Source organism: Macrosteles quadrilineatus, unplaced genomic scaffold (genome assembly GCF_028750875.1).
Source record: "Macrosteles quadrilineatus isolate MER2022 unplaced genomic scaffold, UCM_ALF_1.0 Scaffold_5__1_contigs__length_97177068, whole genome shotgun sequence".
Taxonomy (NCBI): Eukaryota; Metazoa; Arthropoda; class Insecta; order Hemiptera; family Cicadellidae; genus Macrosteles; species Macrosteles quadrilineatus.
The window spans coordinates 67,652,727-67,679,185 of record NW_026542598.1 but is presented as its reverse complement, the minus strand read 5'-3'; the positions used below and the strand labels follow the sequence as shown (position 1 = coordinate 67,679,185).

The following is a 26,459-nucleotide window of genomic DNA, read 5'->3' as shown; positions in this document are numbered from 1 at the left end:
TTGGCAACAATATCCAAGGCATATTCATGTCATTGGATTCCTCCCGAACTATGCCCGATGGGTATCCAAAATGTATTTATGGAGTATTTAGAAATGAATATTGCTTGGTATGTATGTTAACAGAAAGAAAAATCTTTACATTTCCTTCATTTACAAACTTAATTTTAAACAATGAGAACTTGTTACATTTATTTTGGTAGACAACTGATTAATTTGATACAAGCTTCTGCTTGAGGGTGATTGGGAACCTCTGACGACGAAATGGAAAATGAACACGATAAAGAACATAAGAGAAACTTAATATCCACAGACATCTCAGCGGGAATTTAGCTAGGCTGCAAGATAGTGAAAGATGAAGAGGATGAAGAATTCAAGCGAGGTAGTTCGCATAGGACTCCTCTAGCAGATTCCTCAGCCTACATAACCTCAACGATTAGTCCCTGTCCACGATCAGGCCCATTGCTGTCGCTAATGAGGACTCATCCTTCGTCATTACCATAGCTCGGAGTCGCCGGAACCATCGAGGTATTTTATAAATTTAAAGAGCGCGCGGACAAAATTACGTGCTTTCCCGTTGAGTATTACATAGAATTCTTTGTTAGCTCGTTTTATTACGAGTACTTTTGTTAATAGTCTTACGGTAGGCTGGTTAAACCACTGGGGTTCTTTAGACGTACAGGGAAATTTTTCTAGTTTGGATTTGGAACCTATATGTCATAATAGTTTAGGTTGGATGGTGTGGTTTAATTAGTTAGGGAAAGGTCAGAGTTGTTTTGAAAAAAATCGTTTAGGGTGAATTTAGGTCAAGATTTGGTAAACATTGGTAAGGTTAGATGATGCAATAAACCAGACGAGGCTGGGATAGAACTAGACAAATCAGGCACTAGAATCGATCATTTTTGACTAGGTAAGTTAATTTCATCTGATATTAGAATATCTAGGTTCGATTTTGATTGATCATTGATAGGTTCAACGAAATATAGATGTAGTATAATTTACTTGGCCTCAATAGAACAATTAACTCACTTCAGAGTCAATAGACATGGTTATAGGCTGTAAGTTAGGTTAGATTAGGCTACAAAAATATAACGAGAGGAAATATGCTATAGGTTAGGTTAGTTGAAGCTAATTTAGGTTACGCTATTGTTTGACTCACTTGACAAACGTATTTAAATAATTTGTTGTAGATTAGGTTATTTGAGGCAAAGTTAGGTCACGCTACAAACGTTTAAATCTCTTGGTCAGCCTCTTTATAGAAGATGTGTTAAATGTTGTAGGTTAGGTTCGTTGAGGCAAAGTTAGGTTACGCTAATAACGTAAATCACTTGGTCAGCCTATCTAAAGAAGAAGTAAGTTACATGTTATAGGTTAGGTTCGTTGATGCTAAGTTAGGTTATGTAACAAAAGTTTCCTCCTTTGGAAAGCGTATCTAAAGAAAATGTACATGTTGTTGGTTAGGTTAGGTTCGTTGAGGATAAGTTAGGTTAGGCTATACAGGTTTGACTCACTTCGTAAGAATATCTAAAGATCATGTAGGCTAATTGTATTTAGGTTAGACTGAAGTTAAGTTGTGTTAGGCTAAAAAAATTGAACTCAATTGATAATTATGGACCCCTAAGAGGATACAGGCTATATGATTTAGGTTAGGTTAGTTGAGGCTAAGTTACATGATTATATAACAAAAGTTGAACTCACTTGGTAAGCGTCTCCAGAGATGAAGTGTAGATGGTGCCGCCGACGTCGATATGGACCGGCGCCGTGTACCGCGACGCCGCCGCCACACAGGGGATGCCTGTGATCTTGTGGTTGTAGTTCAGAGGGGGATGTGACGGTGGTGTAGGGGTGGGCGACGAGGAGTTGGACATGGTAGGCGACGTCGCCGGGGACGTGCTGAAATAAATATCAAAATTAGCCTCTGCAAGATTAATATGCACGGTTAATAGACATTAATCAAAAAATTACATGGTTCTCCATTAACTATGGAGAAGGTGATTCGATTGGATTTACACATATCCCCAGCACATCAGGATGGGTATGGCAAAAACGAGTGAAGGGTAAAGTGTTAAAAAATTAAATGAAATATTATAACTGACTACGATTAGCAGACTTTTTATCTAACACCGATTATTCAAAACAACAGTCTTAAAAAAGGTATAATGGTATAAACCTTATATACACGACCAAAAGTAGCCATTATACTTTATGCAATGGAAATAGATTAAATTACCTAAGAAAGGGTTATGCGTTATGCCAATCCACACTATAAAACAGTTGGCTATCAATACTGTAAGTACATAATACAACTTGATCATATTAATGTAAATAATAAAATCTACACAAAATAACTCGGTTTCCAAAATAGCATTACAAATGAGTAAATGAACAAAATGTAGCATAAGCACAGAAATGTACTAGACATTAACATGCAATTAATAAAATAAACCAATATCATATCCAACGATATCGAAATATAAATTCAAAACATGTTACAAAGTCTTTTGACTCTGTAAGCCTAAACATTTAGTGGAGATAACACATACAAAGTTTACGTTTACCGATACTTAAAAAAATGACAACCCTTTTACATTTATTTTTAACGTGTCATTTTAACCCATTCCCCGTCTATGAACATAATAAGTAAAATAAACATACCTAGTCTAGTACTGTAGTTATTTAAAGAGTATCATAAAAAGTGGACCGTTTAATATTTCAAATCTTCTATTGTAACTTCATTAAAAAAACTCTAACCTAAGCCAGGAAAGCATATACTGTATATAGATCAACGATCGTATAAGACCAATAGATGACAACTTATATCACTTCCGACTGCGATATATCGATCACGATCGTACTCAGTCGGTTCGTAAGTCTCGAGTCAATTATTCATTAATTCGCCCGTCTCGATAAATAGATCGATAAGCGAGTCGATATTTATTAACCGGCGAATGGCTCTCTCTGCTCCAATTAATTCACTCAACATTCAGTTGAATGTTAAATGTCACTAGACTTGTCCCCAACGTGAGATAACATCGGGACAGCGGTGGCGAAACTGGGGACGGGGACGTGCCAAATGTGTGGCTAACTGTGGGAAATGTTGTTTGAATATCAACGTTTGAACCAGTAGTTTGTAAAACTGGGTAGCTAAAGAGGTTATAGCGCTCGCTTAACATTTATAAAACCCAAGTTCGAGGATGATTTAAAACCGGACCCAGCTGTGTTGATTGGGCTGAATAACTGGCTCTAAAAAAACAGCTGATAAGAAACATATCTGCACAGATCATTCGAGTTGTTCATTCTACTCCCAAATTGCATTCTTATTCCGTTTAAATACTTGCACGTACACAAGTACAGTCTGTGTCAAGTAAACAATTTATCAAGAGACACATAAAAAATACTAGTAATGTAAATAGTTGTGAGGGGGATAAAATAACTTGGAGGAATGCCTTTGTATTAACAAAATACATTATCGGTGGATAGCTGAATGTTTTTCGCCGGTTCGATTAAAAAAAAGTGCATAGGTTATTGGTTGGAAATATCTAACAAACTTGTAGTTAATCATTTGTATCAATTCAAAACCTTTAAACGGCTCAGGCCTCACGTTGAAAATGTAGCAAATCCAACAGCTTTGGAATTAACAGCAGGTCTTGAACATTTTCCTAACTACACATACACACAACTATGACTTAATTCCTGCATTTACACAAGGTGTAGAATAATTATTTTTACTGTATGGCATTTGGTGGATAAGATCTTCAACTGAGACACCTCTTGCAAGAGAGCTATATTTTTTCACTCGAGGGTAGTTCTGTTTGTATTAAGAACCACCAGCTACATTGGAGATGGACAAGATTTCAACTTAGGTCTATAGGAAACTCCCTTTTAGTTTTAATTGGTACTGTAAAATACGCTAGTGTTTCGTGGTACTTTTGTTACTACACAATACACATGGAATTTTTAATTCAATAGGCAACAGTGATTACAAAATCGAATTTCAACTACAAGTTAAGTGGTTTCTACAAGAATGAACCGACAACCGTAAACGCCCCATTACCGAACCTACAGCTACCGGATTACCGGACCAGATGTGTTCGTGACCGGGACTGATATTAGTAGCACGATCCACCAGCAATAGCTGTTAAAAGGCTAAGGATAACAGCCACTTTTTGGGGCATTAAAATCAGTTATGATTAAAAACACTGTTTAGGATACAAACTCATACTGTATCTTTGAACATTTAACTACTTAGTAAACCAAATGAGTGATATGTAACTGAATGTTATTAATAGCTATCTCAAAGAACAACAATGCATTTGATAAATAATTTACCCCCACAATTTATATGACTATGCTACTTTACTTTTATATAACAAAAACATGTTTTACCTCATTTTGATCTGTGTGGTGGGAAACATCGCTCTCGCCGTGAGGTCTTTTGGTTCCAGAACCTCCGCCTCCCTCATCTCACATTTCCTCCTGGAACAAATATAAAAAGTTACAATTAGAACAAGTCAATGAGAAACTATTGAATCAGCTGAATTGTACGGTAGCTTGACCTGAAGATGAACTGCTACAATGCGTTCGAAACGTCAACCAGTATTTTGGCATTTCAACGATGCAGTCATCTCCCGTGGACAATTTAATGTACCCTTTATCTGTGATTATGAATATCTACTTCCGAAGAAAATTATATGTATATTTTATCTTAAAATATAAGTACACACTTCCATTTAACAATTATCTTTGTTGCGACCCAAAAACGTGAACCCACGTCACAACTTTCTTGGTTTTTACAAATACTGTAATGATTTGGTTTCCCCATAGAATAAAACATACCCCCTTAGTGTTGGTTAGTCCATGATTTTACCAACTAATCAGTGACAACCCCTGTAAAATACAATATTTTGCATTCCATTTACTACTCCCCCTCCCAACGTATAGTTTACTCAGCCTATATTTCAACATGCTACGTCATCGTTTGAAACTAAGTATCGAACGGTATAAAGGTCAAAAGCCCCGAAGGAAAGTCAAGGCAATTTTATCCCGGGAGTTCTAAAGGGATGAGGGACCGAGTGTTTGCACAAGATATCCGAGACGGCCCGAGGCGCGTAGAGACGAGAGATGGGGTGTCGGGCGGCAGCGCCCTGGGCGTCCAGCTTCAATATCAGGGCAGCCCGCGGCGCCCTGCACTGCTATGGAACGATTAAAACAACATGAGCCTTCCAGCGCTCAAACTGACTTTTGTAAATACGTCGCTTCTTATTATATTTTTATGTGAAATAATGATTCAAATGTTGGTAGTTGTTTTGCATGCACATGTAGTAAACTTGTAAACGTTTCATTTGGTTTGTTTACTGTCAGTCTGTAAGCTAGATTAAAGCGAAATAATTGATTAGTCAATAGACATTTCTTAGAGCTATTTAGGTATAAATGTAATATTCTGCCACCCCATGTGTGTAACTTTTTCCTATCTCAACACAATTGGTTTAATGTTGTGCTAAACGTTATTTTCAAGCTTACTATTTAGTTAATGGTTTATTTCGTCTACAAATGTTGTTCGGATGAAAAAATGTTTTATCTTTACCAATTAGGAAGCACGACTGGGTGTATTCTGACCCAGTTATATTTTAAGTACTTTACAAAAATAAGGAAATACCAAGGGAATACTGATCCTCCATCTACAATTATAGGTCTCACTTCTCTTAACTTTAAAACCCTGTCCAAAACATTACCAATAATTTACCCATCGCAAACCAATTAATTAGGTCAACACACGGACCAACTTCCCGATGGAAAAGCTAGATCATATTCGAGATTAATTTCCAAAGAAAAACACGCCTACCAATCATCGTCGAGTGAACACAGTCGCACCTTTCTTCAGCTGGCCACTTTGCTGAATCAACAGACTGAAGTGGATGGTTGAAATAACACAGGACTGGAAACTCATCAGCAGAAATTACACATGACCGGTCTCATGTGTTTGTGTGTGAGCCTATGTGGAGTATAAAGTTAATGAGCGTAGAAGGCACCCAGGACACTCGATCAAACACACTATTGTTGGTTGGAATAGAGGAAGGCAAATATAGCCGCTATTTGACTACGTGTCATACGGCATTGTTAATTTGACGTTCGATTGTGCACTGCATTTAGATTGGCCTGGGCGTTCAGTAATTCCAACTTGTGTGTGGTAGTTGGGGCTTTCCGCTTTCGTGTAATGAAGGGCACAACTGATTAACTTTCGGGATTGTTGGTTGGTCGGGAAACAATGTGTTGAGTTGTATATGTATGTTTGAAATGTGATTAGACATTGTGTAGGCCTAATTTTAAAAGACAACTCAAAAAAGAATATTGTAAATGAAAGCTATGCTAACATTGTGAGGAGCAAATAAGTAATACTTATTCCTGTTTACATTGTTCGATTCAAAACGAACGAAGGCATTGAATTGACATGGATTTAACATAGATTTACAAATCAATTGCGTGTGTTAACAGTGTAAATATTGGTCCCACTTATCAAATGAGGTACATATCAACATCTTATTACAAGGAAATACTATTACAAATATCACATTTACTTTACTGTTTTGCTATACACAACTCAATTTTTCCCTTAAAGAACTAAAGTTAAATAAGTAAACGAGGAATAACAACAAGCAGCAGCAACACGTAAACATTGAATTTTACAACAATAAAAATCAACACCTCTGCCGACCGTAGTGGGATAAGTCGTAAAAACTATTTTATGGCCTTGTAAAACTTAAGATGCCATGTTTATTGGTCTCGATATCTGATAATTGAAATAGGAAACGTCTAGACAGGCGATGTGTGGGTGGAGGGGGGGAGGGGGTTGGCGGCACGATAGAAGTGTTAAGACGTGGGTGTTGGAGAGTTGAGAGTGGAGTCTGGGAATAAGAGGATAGTGAAACATACAAAGGCATCTAGGAATAGTGGAGAAGACAAGGAGATTAGACATAGTGTAACAGAAAATTGCATTGCTGAATCGTGACATCACACCATTGTAGAAATTATAACGATTGTTATGAATGGTGCAACAGAAATAGGCACTGAGGAAGAGTGGAACGCACAATAGACACTGAAACAATGTACCACGAAGAATGTTGGTTTTGGTACAAACAAGAACACTGAAGAATGGAGGAACAAATAATGGTCACTGAGGAATGGAGGGACAGGAAATGGACACTGAAGAATAGTTATCAGACAATTACAGTTATCAGTTATAGTTATCAATTATAGTTATCAGACACAGACGAATAGTGTAACAGACAATGGACACAGAAGAATAGTGGAACAGACAATATACACTGAAGAATAGTGGAGCATACAATATACACTGACGAATAGTGGAACAGACAATGGACACAGAAGAACAATGGAACAGACAATAGACACAGAAGAATAGTAGAACAGACAATATACACTGAAGAATAGTGGAGCATACAATATACACTGACGAATAGTGGAACAGACAATGGACACAGAAGAACAATGGAACAGACAATGGACACAGAAGAATAAGGGAACAGACAATGGACACAGGAGAATAGTGGAACAGACAATGACACAGAAGAATAGTGGCGCATACAATATACACTGACGAATAGTGGAACAGACAAGGAACACAGAAGAACGATGGAACAGACAATGGACACAGAAGAATGGTATACACAGAAGAATAGTGGAACAGACAATGGACACAGAAGAATAGTGGAGCATACAATATACACTGACGAATAGTGGAACAGACAATGGACACAGAAGAACAATGGAACAGACAATGGACACAGAAGAATAGTATACACAGAAGAATAGTGGAACAGACAATGGACACAGAAGAATAGTGGAGCATACAATATACACTGACGAATAGTGGAACAGACAATGGACACAGAAGAACAATGGAACAGACAATGGACACAGAAGAATAGTATACGCTGAAGGATAGTGGAACAGACAATGGACACAGAAGAATAATGGAATAGACAATGGACACAAGAATAGTGGAACAGACAATGGACACAAAAGAATAGTGGAGCATACAATATACACTGACGAATAGTGGAACAGACAATGGACACAGAAGAATAGTGGAATATACAATATACCCTGAAGGGTGTTAACGGCCAAGAACACTGAATAATGACGGAACAAATAATGGTCACTGAGGAATGTAGGAAAGGGAACGGATGTTGAAGAATATAATGAATATAATATGTAATGAATATCACATTGCATGATTGCGAAATTATAAAGTATACAATAATTCTGAAGAATAGTGGAACTGATAATGATTTTTAGGAATAGTACAACATACAGCGAGCCTGGTAAATTAATGTGTTAAGCGTAATGTACCACAGAGTGTCTGAAAACTGAGCTTTATTGAAGATGAATTAAAAGAGTCTCTTTTGCAGCCTTTTGTATGTATAGTTACATTTAAGTTACATACCCAAACGAAACCCTTTTTAAATCGCTTTTCCAAAAAGTGTACCAGGTATTAGTAAGGATGACTTTATGTTATGTGTGGTGTTTTATGATGTTATTTTTTCTCATAAAGCAAATTAGTACATGACTCTCTTGTAATCATTTATTACTCTTGATTACTGAAGACTAATCAACGAAGAATGTACATCTGGAAAAAGTATATTTTGGAAAACATAACGTGGGAAACCAACCAAAAAAGGAAAAGGAGAAGGCCCACGAAAAGAAAAGAAAATAGTAACGGTGAATCGGTCAGTCAGTAGCAATGTGAATAAATGGCAGCGGCGGCCACCGTGGTAGAGAATCTGGTGGTAATAAATACATTATCATTTTATGGCCGCCGGCTACTCAACACCACGCCGTGCTCTCACTCGCACGCGCCAACACACGCACACACACACAAACGAGGCCGGCTTGGCCACTTTGGAATTTTAAAAAGATGTTATTTTATGTTACCGCAGTCGCATTTTGTAAGAAAAATCTAGAGCAAACTGACGCGTATCAGGTAAAGCGGTCCAAACCTATGAAATGTTAGTGAGAATGTCGGGAATCGAACACGCCCTTTTGCATCAAGCACCGAAGTTCGAGATGCTAACCACTAGGCTAGCAACAGCCTTTACCTTATCAGAGGTTTGGAAATTCGGAATTGAAACTATAACGTAGTAACAAGCGTAAAACTACATCAGGCCTACCAAACCCCCCCTGCCCTGCCAAACATTTTGGAAATTTGTAATATAAAAAATAGAAAGAGTTTAATTCAACGTGTTCTTTCCACGTGTTCCCCAAATAAAAAGGTCAGCACACTAACTTAATTCAGTTAATTTTAACGAACGCTTACTGTATCGACTTTCATATTTTGGAAGGTGTAAATGTAATATTTTGTACTACCTTAAGCATTAGTAACATGCATGGTATGGAACGCGTCACTTTTTAAAACAAGGGACACCATTTTACAAATACATTTACTACATTGAAAAAGGGTTTACAAATAAACGTAGTTTGACAGCAACCAACTTTTAAGTACAAAAGGAGATCTTGTCATTCAATTTGTTTAAACAAAAACACTTAATTTGGCCAACTATAATGACAAAACCAATGCAAGATTAGGTAGTATTTAATTCATTTTCTATTGAAAACGAAAACATTTATAAGATAACATTTAGCCTATTACCTACTGACAATCAATACATCCAAACTTATCTAATTATTACCAAACTTCTAATATACATTAAAAGACATTTCGCAACAAAACGAACCCCATTGTTGTACATCACACTTTAAAATCCCATCACATTTCATTTGACAACACCGGACACCTTTGACTACGTGCAGTCTCACTTACATTATCACAATGAATGCAATGGCAACATCGCGTCTAGCCGATGGCGTCAACCGCAACTATTGTTTCAACTTTTAAGCTTTCCTTTAATTGATTCATTACTTAATTAATACCCTTTGTGGTCAAGGCCTTAGGCCCTTCATCACAGAGTTAGGCCTGAGGCGATGCTAATGCTTAGGCTAATTGGGTATGTGGTCATGTGACCATGTGAACTCCCCCCCCCCTATGACACCTACGTGTGCGTGTATTGTGTGTGTGTGAGTCACCGGTAATCGTCGACGAGACGATCAAATACACCCACGCAATGGTAGCTTCAAACGATATTCAGATGTTACATTAACTTGTAGAGAAAGGAAATTTTGTGAGGTAATGTGATGTTGCAATGAGGAGAAGTTGAGAGGTACTTGAAGAAAAGGGTGAAAAAGTAAGAGGAATTATGTATTGAAGAAAAGTGAAACTTGGAAGAAAATAAATAGAGTAAACAACTAGTGTCTGAGGTTGAATAATTTTTCGCAACTATATAATAACAGTTTATTTGTGAACTTCCGAAAAATGAATAAGCAATGTAAATGTGCATATTATGTAGATTTTATAAGAGCACAATAAGTGTGCCATTAAGTTTAAGTGCCAGATTATTTATATACAAATGCGGAGTGAAAATTAAATGAAAATTTACCTAAACAATGTACAATAATTATATTTCCTAAATTAGTATAAATATATCAAGAAAGCTTCTTATCAACATTTGGAAAGCTTAAGGTTCCACATGGGTCAATACCACTTCTGCGTAAGTTTTAACTTTGATTTTTTGTGGGTAAATCCAAATGTCATCTTTTTCATCGGCATTTCATCACAAATGGCTCGTGTTAGAGCACCTTATGTTGGGGTTTCAACAAGCAAAAAAAGAAGTTTTTTTGTGAACTTTATTTTGAGAACTCTTTCTACCAAAAACCCCTATTCGTAAATTTAAAATTGTACCACAGATAACCGATCTACTGTTTATTACACCCTGATGTCCAATGTGATCTGCCTTCATTCTAATCCCTGTTTCTCTTTGTCATCTACAGATGTTCCAAGTCAGCATCTGCATCCCTTAAAGTCTCTACCTAATCCATGCTTCCTTCATCCACATGCAATACCTTTTCCACCAAATTCTTCCTCCTCCAACATAAAAAATGTTTACTTCTAGTCCCGATTGAATTTTATTCTCCTGTAGCTCACCTAATGTTGACACCAAGATCCAAATCAGCTTCACCGGCTACCTTGCCCATAGCTCTGACATCCAGTATCGGTGATCTCCAATATGATATGCCTACGTTATACTCAGTTAATTTCCTTATCCTACAGTTTACCTAATGTCCCCACCAAGAGCCAAATCTACCGTTGACGGGCTACTTCGCCCCCAGCACTGACATCCGGCGCCGTCGGTCGGGAGCCCCCGATGACGTAAACCTCAAATGTCACTGGGCCAACAGGCTCTAATGGACGATGCGCGATACGTGGAACGAAAACCGCTGTTTCGCCCAAGTCGTTAATTGTCATCCGAACACTTCGCTTATCTTCCTCCGCCTCTGTATCTTCAGCGGGGTAAGTTACATTTGGAAGTAACTGAGTACTTTACAGGTTAGGTTACTGGGAACTGTAGTGTACGTAGAATGTGCATAATCATCGTTAAGTTTTCTAAGTCTCATACATCTTCCTCCGCCTCTGTATCTTCAGCGGGGTAAGTTACCTCTGGAAGTTACTGAGTACTTTACAGGTAAGGTTTGGACACTGGGAACTGTAGTGTACGTAGAATGTGCATAATCATCGTTAAGTTTTCTAAGTCTCGTACATTTTCCTCCGCCTCTGTATCTTCAGCGGGGTAAGTTACCTCTGGAAGTAACTGAGTACTTTACAAGTTAGGTTTGGACACTGGGAACTGTAGTGTACGTAGAATATGCATAATCATCGTAAAGTTTTCTAAGTGTCAGTCTCGTACATCTTCCTCCGCCTCTGTATCTTCATAAGTTACCTCTGGAAGTACAGTAACTGAGTACTTTACAGTTTAGGTTTGGACACTGGGAACTGCAGTGTTCGTAGAATGTGCATAATCATCGTTAGGTTTTCTAAGTCTCATACAACTTGTAAAAAAAAAAATAAAAAAACTAGAATCACGCAATGATATTAGAAGGCGCTGCTTTAAATTATTGATTTATGCTTCACACCAACGAAATACAAACGAAATAAATAACAGCGAAACTATCTAGTATCTTTTAAGTCACAAAAACTATCACGATAAAAAACTAAGGGAAAAATGGAATTTTAGACCAAAGCACTCTCTGTGAGAGACTCGTTTAACTAAGTTATTTTTGGGAAAAAAATATTAAGCTGACCTATATAAATACATATGTCCTCGGTATATAAAATAATGCCAAAAGTCAATGATACAACGGACCGACTTAAAATTTAACGTGTTTAATGTCTTGAAATCCGTGGATTAGTTTAAATTATTGGATTACCTACTTTAGTTTACGTTTTATGTTAATAAATAAATTAGAAAGCTTAAGTTTGGTATAAACTTTAATTTTTCATCAAAGTTCAAGTATACAATCATACAATATTTTTCCTAGTAACCAAATAAACAAAACAAAATGCAAATCACAGCTGTCTAAACTCATTGCATTAACAAGGGTTATACCAAAAGTCAATGAACGTTTGCATGCAGTGTTTTCGGAGGAAAAGATAGGGGGAGGACGCGCCAAATCTGCGACCCGCTCGTTACACCGCTGTCAGCTGATTATTGTGGCATTTGCATCATAAAGGTGTCAGTAATTGAGCCCGCTATTGTGTGCAAAGACTTTGGAATATGTAAACTTATATGTGCCCCAGGCAGCGAGTCCAACTCGAGCATCCACCGGCGATGGAAAATATAGTCTGAATTGCTGAAAGGTTCGAGGTTTATTTTAACCTCGAAAATATATTAGCTTTTACAGGATGTCAAATTTACAATTGAATTATTTATAAGAAATGTAAACAAACAAGTTTTAAATGACATGCAGACATCATAAAATATTTTCCGTCTGTGTTTCGTTTGGTTCAGGTTTACGCTATCACTATTGAACTAAATACTCGTTTAGAGTAGCTTTTAGTTTCGGCAATCAATGGTGGGTGTTTCACGGTTTCCTAGAGGGAATGTATAAAAACACGTCATTCTCTACGAAGATTATGTGCCTTAGCTGACATGTTTTGTAATTAAACATTTATTTGAACCTTTTGTTTAGTCTTCAGGAAGAAAAATCTATTGACTATTGCTGTACATTTGTTCAAAACCAGATACTGTAACATCAAGCTAGCATATTTCTAACCAAACCATTTAAATCCCTCTTAGCTAATAATCGAGCAGTTCTCCTGAAGTTAATTTTTTTAATTTAATTTATTTATAACTAGCGAATTGTAACCTAATAAAATAAATCTAACGTCGTTTAATGTTGTACAATTCCGAACTCGCGGATTGTTGATATTTTTATAGGCATGCACTGTGGATGCGATACTCCCTGGTGTTGATTAACCTTCGCACGAGTGAGTAATACGACTATCCGCAGTACTATTCTGAAAATTGACTACTGTAATTATTTTTTTTTTATTTAAGAGGTTGGCGGCCTCTTTTAACCTTGCATTTGCCCCAGCGAACACAGAATTTTTGCCCGTCCACATAGACTACAGATCTGTGCGTGGAAAGTATCCAGCAAAGCAAGGGGTGGGTGAGCCGGTACAGTACAAAGGTGAACTGTACTGATAAAAGTTTGTGGCAGTGACCAGGATACGAACTCACGACACTACTGCCTTGAGCCCGAAGTCCGCGACGCTACCAACTGAGCCACCGATTCACCAAGGTAAAAATATTTATTGAACTTATATACCAAGGTAAAAATGTGGTTCGGATTCCATTATAAACTGTAGGTCCCTTAGTTGCCATTAGCTGTATGGCTATTAATTAACAGCTGTGTCTAAGGAAAAAGTCGGCCTTAGCCACTAACAATACTACAAGATCACACTACTCATCCTACACTCTCCATTCATACTCCGCTTAAAATACCTACTTTGTATGGTCGCCATTTCATTGAAAAGTATTAAAGTATTCAAACAATATTACTGATACTCTATTATTATATACATTCCTTGCTATGTATATTCCGGGGGCGTAGACGTCTAACAAGATAGCAATATAGCATCCATCACAACTACATTGACCTCGCGTCACTACTAAGTAGGTGAGATACTAAAGGATAAAAATGAAACTCGTCCAAAGATTCATCACTGTCGCCAACACCGGGTTTTTTATGAGGACAGTAAAGTTGAAAAGTGGCAGCGACAGGCGCAGGCGGGCTGGCAGGACATATCATGTGAAATATAACGAATGTTGCTGATGGTGATGTGAATTTATAATGTCTGCTGGAGACAAAGGCAATGATAAGATCTGGGTTGCCGCGGGCTCCGCCTTGCTTTGTAGCTTGTTGAAGGTTGTGCTGCCGGTAGCTTATGTAGCTTGAGCTGTCGGTACGCGGTATAGATTGGAGCTTGTGTATAGCTAGTACTGTTTGTACGTTGCAAATCCTGTAGCTTAGGCTGGAGTAATCTGAATACATTGTTGCTTTATGCGGTTTGAAGCTTGGGCAGTTAGTGCTAACATTGTAAAGCATGTTGTTTGAGCTGCCAGTTGTTCGTATGGTTTGTAGTTTGTGCTGTTTTTTACAGCTAGATTCATGTGCTATAATTACCGTTTGCTGTATGAGCTGTAAGTTTCTTGTAAAGATCGCGTTTTTATGAGGTTCGGGCTGAAACTTAACTGTTAAGCTTGAAACTTGTAAATGTGTATAATGCACCCTAGACCTCATCATAGCTAGGAGAAATAGAATGCGTCATTCGATTTCCATTCCGAAATATAAAAATATCTATGACAGTTTCAAGTTCTATGATAGCATAGCTTAACATGGTCCAGTGACTCAGTAGACCATCAGTCCAGTAGCCCATCAGTCCAGTAGCCCATCAGTCCAGTTGTCCAGTAGCCCAGTAGCCCAGGTAGCCCACTGTAGCCCGCGGCTCCACGGAAGCCCGCCCTCCAACAGTCAGTTATTATCTCTTCTCATTAGTCCATCTCATGTATTGTACAACTGCTTCATCAAGACGAAAATGTTTCACGAGACCGTCAGATTCTCTTTGCTGTGTGTTGCCTAAAAGCAGCGTTTCCCTGGTATGAGGTAGTGGTTACTGTTTTGGTTAAAGATGGTACTTGAAGTAGGTGAACTTTCAACGCAAAAAGTGGACGCTGCACTGGCGTTTTCACACAAATGAGGGTAGTTGTAACTACTGAAAGTTATCAGTTGTGTAGCTGTAATAAGTGTCTGACTAGGAATCACTAAGTATGCTTTAATGGCTCTTCATAATTCATCACTTCGACTTCGTAGTATGAGCGGAGCTGGACTAAGTCCTGCCTTAACGCTTTTGACTTCCAAAATAATGAACGCAAGAACTTTCCACTAATTATCTTTGGTGACTGTCGAAAGAATCCACATAGCCACTCTTAGTAAAATATATATTTTTGTTGAGAAATCAATAAAACTGTGTTAAATTATTACAGTGAGATCGAAATAAGCAAAAGGAGAGTAGGCGAGTTCACAAGATAAGAGTTTGAGTCGCTGCCGTTGAAGTTGAATAGAGAAATCTCTTTGAGTGGGCTCTGACGGATAAAAGATAGCGGAACAGTCAAATACAAGATGTCGATCAAGATCAAGATCTGCTAGAATATTGACTCTTCCAGCCCACTCATGCTGTTTAACAGTCCCAAATTGGACCAGACAAGAGTAGCTACAGCTGTAACTCTGGGCGAGCTGTTGTAGCTGAAGCTAAAGGTGAAGAGCTGTAGGTGTAGCTAACTATGAGTGAGACGAAGACTTGCCTAAGTCAACTTCAGAAGACGACATCGACTTATTCTAATATTGTGGGGACGAGTCTACTTGGAAAATTGAATACAAAACGTGATTCTGTTGTACTTGTGTTTGTCTACATCAGGAAAATATTCGTCAACATCCTTCAACCAGCGTTTGCCAAACTTTATTTGCAGTAAAATTGTAACTCTCACATCTGTTTGATCAAAATTGTTCTTTCTAATCAACAGTGTCAACAGTAGTTTTTCTGTGGCATTAGTCACAACATAAATCCACTTGTGAGACGTAGCTTTGGTACGATGGTGAAATTCTTGAAATCCGAGTACTAATTTTTGGTTAAGGTATCTCAAGAATATTGACAATTGTTTTCTAGTATCTCGTACGATGAAATATTTGTAGGATACATCCGTAATCTTTTTTTATCATCGTAATAGTTACTAAGCATTATTATTTTCTCTGTAAAAAGAACATTTATATGTTTCTACATTATTCGTCTACAGTTTTCATAACTACAACAAATAACTGTCTGAAAAATTTAAACCATGCTAGGAAAAACTAACGTTTGCAAATACATCAACAATATATGACAAAAAGATGTTTAAACATAGTTTAGAATCAACACACTACGAATTATGTTATTTTACCGAAGTACCTTTTTCGTCTACAATCGACCAAACAACATCAAGATGTTATCGAGACGGTAGTGTGCAAATGAAGGAACGGGTCGGATATCAGGACAGCCCACTTGGGGAGTGACTAAGTGAAGTTGAAGGAGTATTCATCCTTCACCGGCCAGCCTTCATCCTTCAACCTGGACTCTGATAGCTAAGGTGTGATTAGTGTCACTTGGACCATTGTCTCGGCGACAGCCACGTAAGGCGAGAGATTATCAAGTCATTCTCAAGAGTTCTCGAGGATGCTTGATGTCGATAATGTTTTATTCGTCGAATTTAGATCGATATATAATTGCACTAGTTGGTAGACGTTCCAACAATGCGTTGTAGGTATAACAACTTGGGAGTTACACTGAATGTATGTAGAGAACATGGTTACTTGTAACTGAATCAAAGTCAAAAATCTAAGATAGTACAATGTTTAAGATCCAGTAGAGTATTTTATCTTGTAGGCTAAGTAGTTTCTTCAATGATGTATTTAGGCCATTAAGCAAAGCAATAGGCTAAGTCACTTACAATACAAATTAAATAATAAATAGTCCATCTCTTGATTAACAAATAAATGGAAGTTAGATAAATATAATAATAAGGAAAAGAACAAAACCATGCAAAACAAAACTGAAGCAAAACCATGCAAAAAAACAGGCAAGAAAATAGCCATGCAAGGCAGTGCATGAGCATTACCTATAACAAAACTGGTAGTCCTAGTTTAAAAAATTCAGACAGGTCATAAAAAGGGGTTTCTATCAACCAGTCCTTCATTACTGCCTTGAACCTTGAAATAGGCAAGTCCCTTATGGCTACTACTGGTAGGTGGTTGAAAAATCTGTAACCTGAAACAGGGAAGCATTTAATTGTTCTGCTCAGCCTGTGTCTATGCGCAAAAACATTTAAACAATTTCTTGTGTCATAGTTATGTACTTGGTTGTTTCTCAAAAGGTGCACTTCATTTGCCTTAATTTCTAAAAGACATTGAAAGATATAAACATTGTATGCAGTCATGATGCGGTTTTGTTGGAACAGAGGACGGCAGTGTTCCAGGTACTGGGGACTCAGCACCCTGACTCTTGTGTGTTTTGGAACGGAATGAGAATGTGGTCTTTTAGGCATACTGCAGAAACCAAGTAGGTTACACACCCACAATTGATTATACACAAAAATATTAATCGTCACATAAGTTTGGTAGAGCAACTTTATTAGATCATAGAAACTATGTCGATGCCTTTTTTATTGATCATCAATAAATGTTATTGAGGGATTGAGAATATCAGTTTGAAAATTATCCAATGAATTATCATACACCTAATCTAAGAAGCCCACAGTATTGCAATAAATAAACAGTACACCGACGAAAGAAAATTACCTAATGTAAATAAGCCACGTAACGAAATTCCCTTCAGTATTTGTTTTCTACTCTTGCAATGATAACAAACAATTTCCTAAACCGCAAGTTTAAATTGCTCAAAGACCACTAAGTGGGCACGGGAGCCGTGTCCGGTAATGTGTACTCGGTGTACCAACAGCTGTAAAATGGCGGGTCGTTACCGTGATTGCAGTTTATGGAGGGAAATGACGTATGACGTCAACACTGTGTACAGCTGATCTGTGGTTGATGTTAATGTGAATAGTGGACTATACATAACCGTGAATAAAACACTGGTGATGAATTTATGGACAGGTTCTGAAAAAAATAAATCAGTGCTCCGAAAAGGTGCGCTGCTGTACTATAGTTTTTTTCTAAATAGTTAAATTTAAAATCATTGCAACTCGAAGTAGGCAACTCTTTGTAATCTATAGATTCATTAACATATCTTCCTATCATAATAGTATGAAGAACTGGTACAGAAATATAATATCGATTGATAATAGAACACTAAAAAGCAAGGTCATGTTGTATGTATTCGAATGTTCAACAAAACTTATCACAACGAGGATGTCTTTATTTAACGTGAACGAATTTCGTCAACAATTTTCTAGGATATCTTTAAAATTAAGAGTACCTGTTGAAGTCCTATGCATTTTCCATAAAAAAATCTGATTGACTAAAATAATTCACTCGAAATACTAAAAACTCCCCAATTTAATAAAATTAGGATTGTATTGACCACCAGTAAGATTTCCTTCACATTGTTGAACGCCAATGTGTTGGTATTCCATGTTTATTGTAAACATTTAAACAAATGTCACCCATAAATCCAAGCATGTCCGGTTTATCAAATATTTAAATGCCTTTGAGCACCAGTTTTGCTGTAAACAACAGTTTATCAACAAACGTTTTTGAATTAAATGTTTTTGTCGTATTCGTACTGATGTTTTTGTGTATTTTTCGGAAGCAGATGAAGAAATATGTTTATGTGTGATTGTTGGACAAAAATACCATAGAACATAAAGGTTTATATTTTCATGTAGCACATTACATGAAAATTTGTCTAAGTCACAATTAAATAAACACAGTAGAATACATAAATAAGAAACATTAAAATATTCATGAAATATTTCAACTCATATTTTTTGTCATCGTAAAATTACATTTATGATAAGCAAAATTCCTCCGCGATAAGTGATTTTCTATATCTATCTATATTAATAGGCAAGCATGTTTCATTAAAACCTTTTTTCTCAGCTTGTGTGCATCGTGGGGTAAATCTGCGCATACCGTTAGAAAGCAATTTTCCTGTAGGCAGAATCCCTTTATAAATTTAAATAGGCTCAAAGATAAGCACAAAAAATGTGTTTAAAAATTTGAAAAAATTAACATGGATCTTATGCGTTGCCATGCTGGTGACGAAATAACAACGAAATATAAACATAAAATCAAAACAAATGGATGAAACTCCAATCACATGTTTTATTTACAGTGTGGGGTGAAAATAGAGAAGTGAGTAAGTTTACATTACATATTTTTGGTCGAGTTTCGACCACTGGACGACCTCTCGTAAATTTAAATAGGCTCAAAGATAAACACAAAAAATGCGTTTACAAATTTGAAAAAATTAACATGGATCTTATGCGTTGCCATGCTGGTGACGAAATAACAACGAAATATAAACAGAAAATCAAAACAAATGGAAGAAACACCAATCACATGTTTTATTTACAGTGTGGGGTCAAAATAGAGAAGTGAGTACATTGCATATTTTTGGTCGAGTTTCGACCACTGGACGACCTCTCGTAATTATTAAATAAGTTAACATTTTGTGATACAAAATATCTGTATACCCTTCAAAACTGATCTAATTGTTGAAGTTTATAGAAACTACTCAATAAATTAATCACAAATTATTAAAATCACAGATTATTTTCTATTAAAGGTTCGAGCAATGCATTCCAAACACTCTTTGGCCTGAAAATATTTTTTGCAACCTTAAAATACTAGCCTAGTAAAAATTGTGAAATACCAAAATAAACTTCAAAACCAACATCGCCTAAAGCAAATAATTACACAAACCTGCGCTAAAACACCGAAACAAAGTCCACACGATCAAACACTTATGGAATAAAACGCGAATTCGACTGTTTGCACTAAAGTTACTCTTGCAAAATAAGATTGGCGGGTAGAGCGGTGAGCGGGAATTATTTGGTTGGCAAACAGGTGGAACCTGCCTGTCTAAATACAACTGTATTGTTACAATACGGGAATGTATTATACCTCACTGTTCTGCGGCAATGTTTGAATAATGAATGAAAATTTGGTTCATATTTAAACAGCTGGTCCCAAGAGTACAGCCCATTGGCTAGCCAGCGCCCGCGCCCGATGTTTATTTTATTCGGTTCTCTTTGCCTAATGTTTTTACAATAAGTTTTATGGTGGAGTGGATTTAAACTTAAAACCGCATGTTTCGTAGATATTTTGTCCTACTTTTACCTAGTAATTTTTTGTGGGTTCGTTTTCCAGTCTTAGTAAGTTGTTCTATGTATGGTTCCTAAATACGTTTCTTACTGTTATGTCAAATATATTTTGTCAGGTAATGTTTTAAGATACATTTGCTTGCTATATTTCCTAGGAGAAGGGGTTAGTGGATACTGAATGCATACTGTAGAACGAGTTTTTAATTGTCCATCACTAGGCATTACCATTGAATGTTGGGTAGATGATTTTGTCTTATGCCACACCATAAATAATACGAATACCAGAGTACCATTTTGATATCCCAAGCCAAACACCAAGAAAACCAACCATATTAGTCCTTACAATGCTATTTTAGATTTTTAGGACATTTTCCTACATAAATGGCTACAATATAAACTGTTGTGTTTTCTAAAACATTGTTTTTTTGTAAAATTTAATTAATTTCAAAATCAACAATTAGTGACTGGAAATGTTTGGAACAATCCTTTGAACAGAATGCACTTACTAATAGCCATCCTTGAAACACTACCTATCAAGAATCAAGGTCCTTTAGAATCAAATCGCCAACGATTAATTCAACCATAATTAACTACCGAATACATACTGAGGATACTAATGTAATATTTTATTTAACACAGACACTCGTCGATTTAAATACATTTCAAGAACATCTCCCTAGCAACACATCATCCATGTACATCATTTACATCGTGTTATAATTCACACTAACCAAGTGTCGGAGATCATCAAATCACTACGCAACGACAGATAGCTCTGATGTAACTATAGTACGTAATTAAATTAAAGTTAGAAAGGGAGAGAGGGATAGCCCTAGGGAGTTGGTGAACGGCGTCCCATATACGCTCAGAGTCTAGAGCTAGGTCACCATACTGGGCACAATTACTACCTTCCTACAGTATTTAGTCCCACCTTCATATCAGACGATAGGTTCTAGCCTGGAACTTTTTCACACATTACTTCAGAGAGTCACGGCATGATCAAATGGATAAAATTGGTGATTGATGGTATTTAAACCGGAAACCTCGGGCTTTGAAGCCATACTACACCAGCTCACTCCCAAGACTTCCTAGAGTGGATGGTATAAAAAATAATTATAAAGTATAACCTCATTCTAACCGTTGCAATCTAGAGTTGGCCGAACTTGTGATTATGATGTTTTCATTAAATTATGATAAAAAACGGCTCAATTGTAAAAGGGATTGTTATTCCGCTTTGTCCCATTTTAAGAACTGTGCGTATTTATGTAGGTACATTTTAGGTCAATTGTGTTCTCTGGGCGCGCTCACATTAACCTGATTTGAACCCGGAAGCTTCAAGACGTAAGGTCTGCGTTTTTACTACTAATCCAGTTTACACTGATAAGGAGCGTTGGAATAGAAGTAAATCAATTGCAATATCAACTTAGAAGTAATTACCATTTGTTTCTTACATTTCCTCAACACACTAATCCACGCACATTTATATAAATATATTCAAACTATTTCAACAAATGAACGACAAACTGACGTTCTCATAAAATAAAATCCAACCGCATTTTCCGAAGAACAAGGTCTGTATAAAACTCAAAATCCAAGATGTAGTCGTCTCCGGGGTGGCCCGGCGGCGCTCCGTGTAAGCGTAACAAGACAACCCTATCCCGCGGCGACCAACCCCCTCCCATACCCTTACATACCCTCAACCACCAACTCTCAACCTGGGATATAAGGTCAGATATGTGAAAATAAATCACCACTCAGAAATAATATGGAATAAACTTAAGTTACTTCTCAGAGCGAAATGAGAAACGGATAAAGAAATAGTATATTTCACTACTAGTCACGAACACTTTTTATCACGATGAAAAAACTACTTAATCAAACTTAAAAAAATGTCTATTAATTTTTCTTCAGTTATAAATTTGTTGATGTCAGGCAAAGTATTGTTTGTGTAGCGAAAGTAATGTTTGTGTCAGGAAAAGTCAGCTGGTCACTATTTGTTTTTGGTGTATGTAAATTGACGATTTTCGATAATCTCAGCTGTATGGAAATGGGCTATTTTCGAATACAGAGTGATGAAAAATAAATTCTTCGATAACTCATTGAATAAAAAAATTAAATGTATAATGGCTGTATTGATGAATAGCTTTGGGAGGGGGTGTCTAGTCAATTGTTGCAGAATAATTGGGTCAGTAATCTTATTCGTCTACACAGTTCGAACAGTACATTAGTCCTTGATAATGTTCATTTTAACAATATACCTACATCATCATGTTTGGATAGAAGTTAAATGATTTAATTTGTATGCACTGTGAAGAAATCTTATCATTATTTTATTGTTATTCTCCACAGATGAAGTAGACATAGCTTGACTTTGTAACTGAAAGGCAATTGTTTCTGCATATGAATTTAATCCCGATAAAAAAATATAAGTACCACTATACTCTGATGTATTTAAAATCCTATAGCTGGATCCATACGCTAAATAAATAATTAATTTCAACCCCAGTCATACAATCTATTGTTACTTGTTGAGTTCAATAACGTTATAATTTAAACCTACCCACTTCTACAGTAAAATCAATAAGACACACTTAACAAAATTTCCAAATCCAATCGCGTTGAACAAAGACATTCAAAAGAACCGAGAGAAATTAATATCGCGATTGAAAAAGAACCGAAGTGACCTTTCTCTTTACAACTAAACGCGAAATCGAAACAATCAGTGATTTCAAAGGGCCCAAACGAGGTCAGAGGGTTATTAAACGCGGGATGGAATTGTTAGTTGAAACTACAGAATTATACATGGTTGGCGCCCAGGGCCGCAACATGGCGTAGCGCCTAGGGCGGTTGCAATTAAACAGCGCGTAACCCAACTGATTTATACACGGACACAGCGCCCAGGGCGCCCAACGCCCGGGGCGGAGCTTAATTAAGTCGCCTTGGGCGTCAGTCATTAGCGCTCTATTTTGTTTCCCGCCATTATCGTCTGTGGATTTTGTCCCTGTGTGGTTTTAAACAAAAATAACGTTTACTTGTTAGCCAATGTGTGTTTAGAGTCGATATATGTGCAATTATAGGTGATTTTATAGTGCAGTTGTTTGGAAAGTACACAGTGGGATGAATCGTTGATATACATACAATATCAGTTGATTAATATTGATGAAATTGAAATTTTTAATTGGGAATAAAAGTGCTAATGTTTTGTTTTGTAAAATTACTGTAGCAATTATTGCTATACAAATTTGATTTCTGATCCTCTTGTTAACTCAGTGAGAACACATATACTTATACAATATCCACACAATTACTCTTGCTAAAGTATCTTGGCAATGCAACGAAGCCAATGCAATGTACAATTGACCTTTTGTGACGTCAAAATGTAGGGTTTAAATGTACAATCGATGTTTAATGCATGTAAACATCAACACCTATTCCACATTTATAGGTTTTTAACCTCCAACTACTAAGCCGTTTTATGTTTAATTAGCTTTCGCAATAGGTGTACATGCAATGTAGCACAACATAAAACACGAAAACCACCTCCTAAATCCAATCCTACAGTAGGCGTTATTTAGGTAGATTCACTTTCTGTGTACATGGCGATAAAAACTTCGGAACCACTTAATTTGCCACGTTATGCTAATCTAGGATCTTGTTCGCGCCAAGTTTATTGGTCAGTGACGTTTGTATTGTTGCGATCAGCTGGCTGGCCGATCAGCTGTTCAGGTGTTGAAACAGATTATCGTTCCCGCCCACGGAGTGGGGGCGACGTTCGTACGTAACATGTATCCTCCGGGTACAATAGTGCTAAACGAACTACGGCTTCTAAGTCTCAATCTATCATACTCATATTGGCGATCTTCTAGTTGAGTCAGCTGTCATTTAACATTTAAATGACCCTTATCAAGGCTAATTCAGAAGCATACGCGCTAATTAGACAATGATATAGTCAATGAGTGCCGTTGCAAAGTTTTCTTTTAACTCAATGAAATGCAAATTGAAGAAAGGTTGCTAGCCTGGTGGTTAGCGATTGGGACTTCGGTGTTTGAGAGAGAGGTTGGATTTTCGGCATATCTACACAAATATGAGAGTGTTTGGCAGCTTTCCCATAAAAATTTCTATGTTCTAAAACAAATTACACTTGCGATGAAACTTAAAAAAGGATCAAATACATGACATTATTGACATAATATACTTTCAAAAGAACGTCGTGACAGTGGGAGTGCCCGTCTTAAAATCTGAAGGTTGCTGATTCGATACCACTCGGAGTCGGATGTAATTCGTCATTGGACACTAAATAAACTATGTAGTCCCTACCACAGAAAATATACTGTTTTCTGTGTCCCTACTGAAGTTTAGTTTTTAGTCACAAGACCAGGTTTTAAACTACAGTGATCTTTACAAAAATTAAAAAAAAATAAATGTATCAACACAAACTCAAATTACAATTTCCCACAAAATTTTGTTTTATTAAAATAGATCCTTTTGAACCATTGACATTCTATATATTATTTATTCTTCAGAGACACAAATACGCGTTTGTGAAACCAGCTCCGCATAAAATTACCGGGGAAAACACAGTGAACTATTTGAATGTAAATGCAAACCGAGTGACAGAAGGAACAGTAACGTATCCGGGGGCAAGACGTCCCAAAGGCTTCTTCAAACCAGCGCAATAATTATGCTAATGTGGCATTCATTCACTTTTGTTTACGGCTCTAATTGTAAATGTACATTAACAAACGGTGAACAAACTAGCTGTATTAATTATCTAGCGTGTTTTACACCGGGAAATCACCATGGATATTGTCACAGTGTGTGTGTATGTGTGTATGTGTGAGCTGCTAGTGGGGTACCCCGAGGGTACATATCCGTACGTCACTCATTTCGGTGAAAATACTCTGTTACATAATTGTGACGCTGCGGGCGCCTGGCCACCGTAACTTTGCTCTGTAGTGTCCTGGATTATACACCGTTGTGTAGTTTATTGTGTGTTTGTCACAATGTAGTTTGTTTTCTCCGGTGAACTGTCGAACGTTAAATATTGAGGACATTTCAACGTTATTTGGGGTGGCTGTTTGGATGGATTGCAATACGTGGCGTTGAAAATGATTAACGATACGTTATTAGCAATACCAACTATTGTAAATGTATATTGTAAAATGTAAAAGCACATACTATTTTCAAATATTGTTGACAAAATATTTGTCCCGCATACTACTTTGTTAATACTGAACTATTCCCACTCAAACATTTCTGTGACTCAAAGATGTTAAATATTTTACGACTGGAGTAAATATACCAAGTGCTGTTTTTTACGACTTTCCAATCTCAATCCTCAATATCGACGAAGACTCCACGAAAAAAATATTTGGCACGACTCTTACAAATGCTGAAAATTATATCAAGTCGTTATATCTTGGTACATTTTTCTTCTTATATAAAATATTCGGAAGCTTACCCACCCATTAATTACACCTTACATCCCGGTAACAATACTGGATTAACATTGATCAAAACAGGCTTAAGATTTTCAACTGGATGGGATTTCTTTTTGCAGTATCCAAATCAAACAAACTTCACTTATATCGGAACTACAGTACATGCTCTATATCCTCTCTTAAACTTACGTACATAAGTCACAGAAAAGCTACAAGGATCTTTATTCCGCCGAACTGATACTGTCAATGTGGACTGATCTGTGAGTTTATGAGGCCGTGGGGCGGAGACCCAAGGTTCCCACAGATGAACCTCTTCCTCCACCGCATACATTAGTCCGGGGGTGACTCACGTGGGAATCCGCCCCCGGCTGCGGTAAGACCGTCCTGTCATGGAGTCGTACCTTAGGAATGTCACATTCGATTATGGTACTACATCAATAACAGAACTATAAAAAAGTTAAAACAAAATTCCTTGAGATAATTTTAATCTAGAGAATTAAAACCGTTCGATTACGGTTAGCTCCATAAATAACCAAACTACAAAAAAGTTAAGAAAAATTCTTTTTCTGTGATTTTATAACTAGAAAGTTAATAACTGTACCCTTTCAATTATGACTACCTAGGAAGGTCTACAAAATGCAATTGTTTGTTTGGTGTCTGTAAACTAGAGATTAGAAGACATCCCAAAATCGTTACATCTATGAATAATTAAAGAATAAGAATAAGAAAGGTATCA

At 36.9% G+C, this 26,459-nt stretch overlaps 1 protein-coding gene across 1 annotated transcript in view; it reads right to left on the bottom strand.

Moving 5' to 3' along the window:
* The window catches only part of LOC128995860 (BTB/POZ domain-containing protein Tiwaz), a 113,288-nt gene that overhangs the window by 24,679 nt on the left and 62,150 nt on the right, over positions 1-26,459 (bottom strand). Inside the window, exons 3-4 of the mRNA XM_054420883.1 lie at positions 4,384-4,473; positions 1,696-1,890 (exon numbers count right to left, since the gene is read on the bottom strand). Coding sequence (XP_054276858.1) covers positions 1,696-1,890; positions 4,384-4,460 — 272 coding nt within the window. The 5' untranslated portion in view covers positions 4,461-4,473. The remainder of the gene's footprint in view (positions 1-1,695; positions 1,891-4,383; positions 4,474-26,459) is intronic.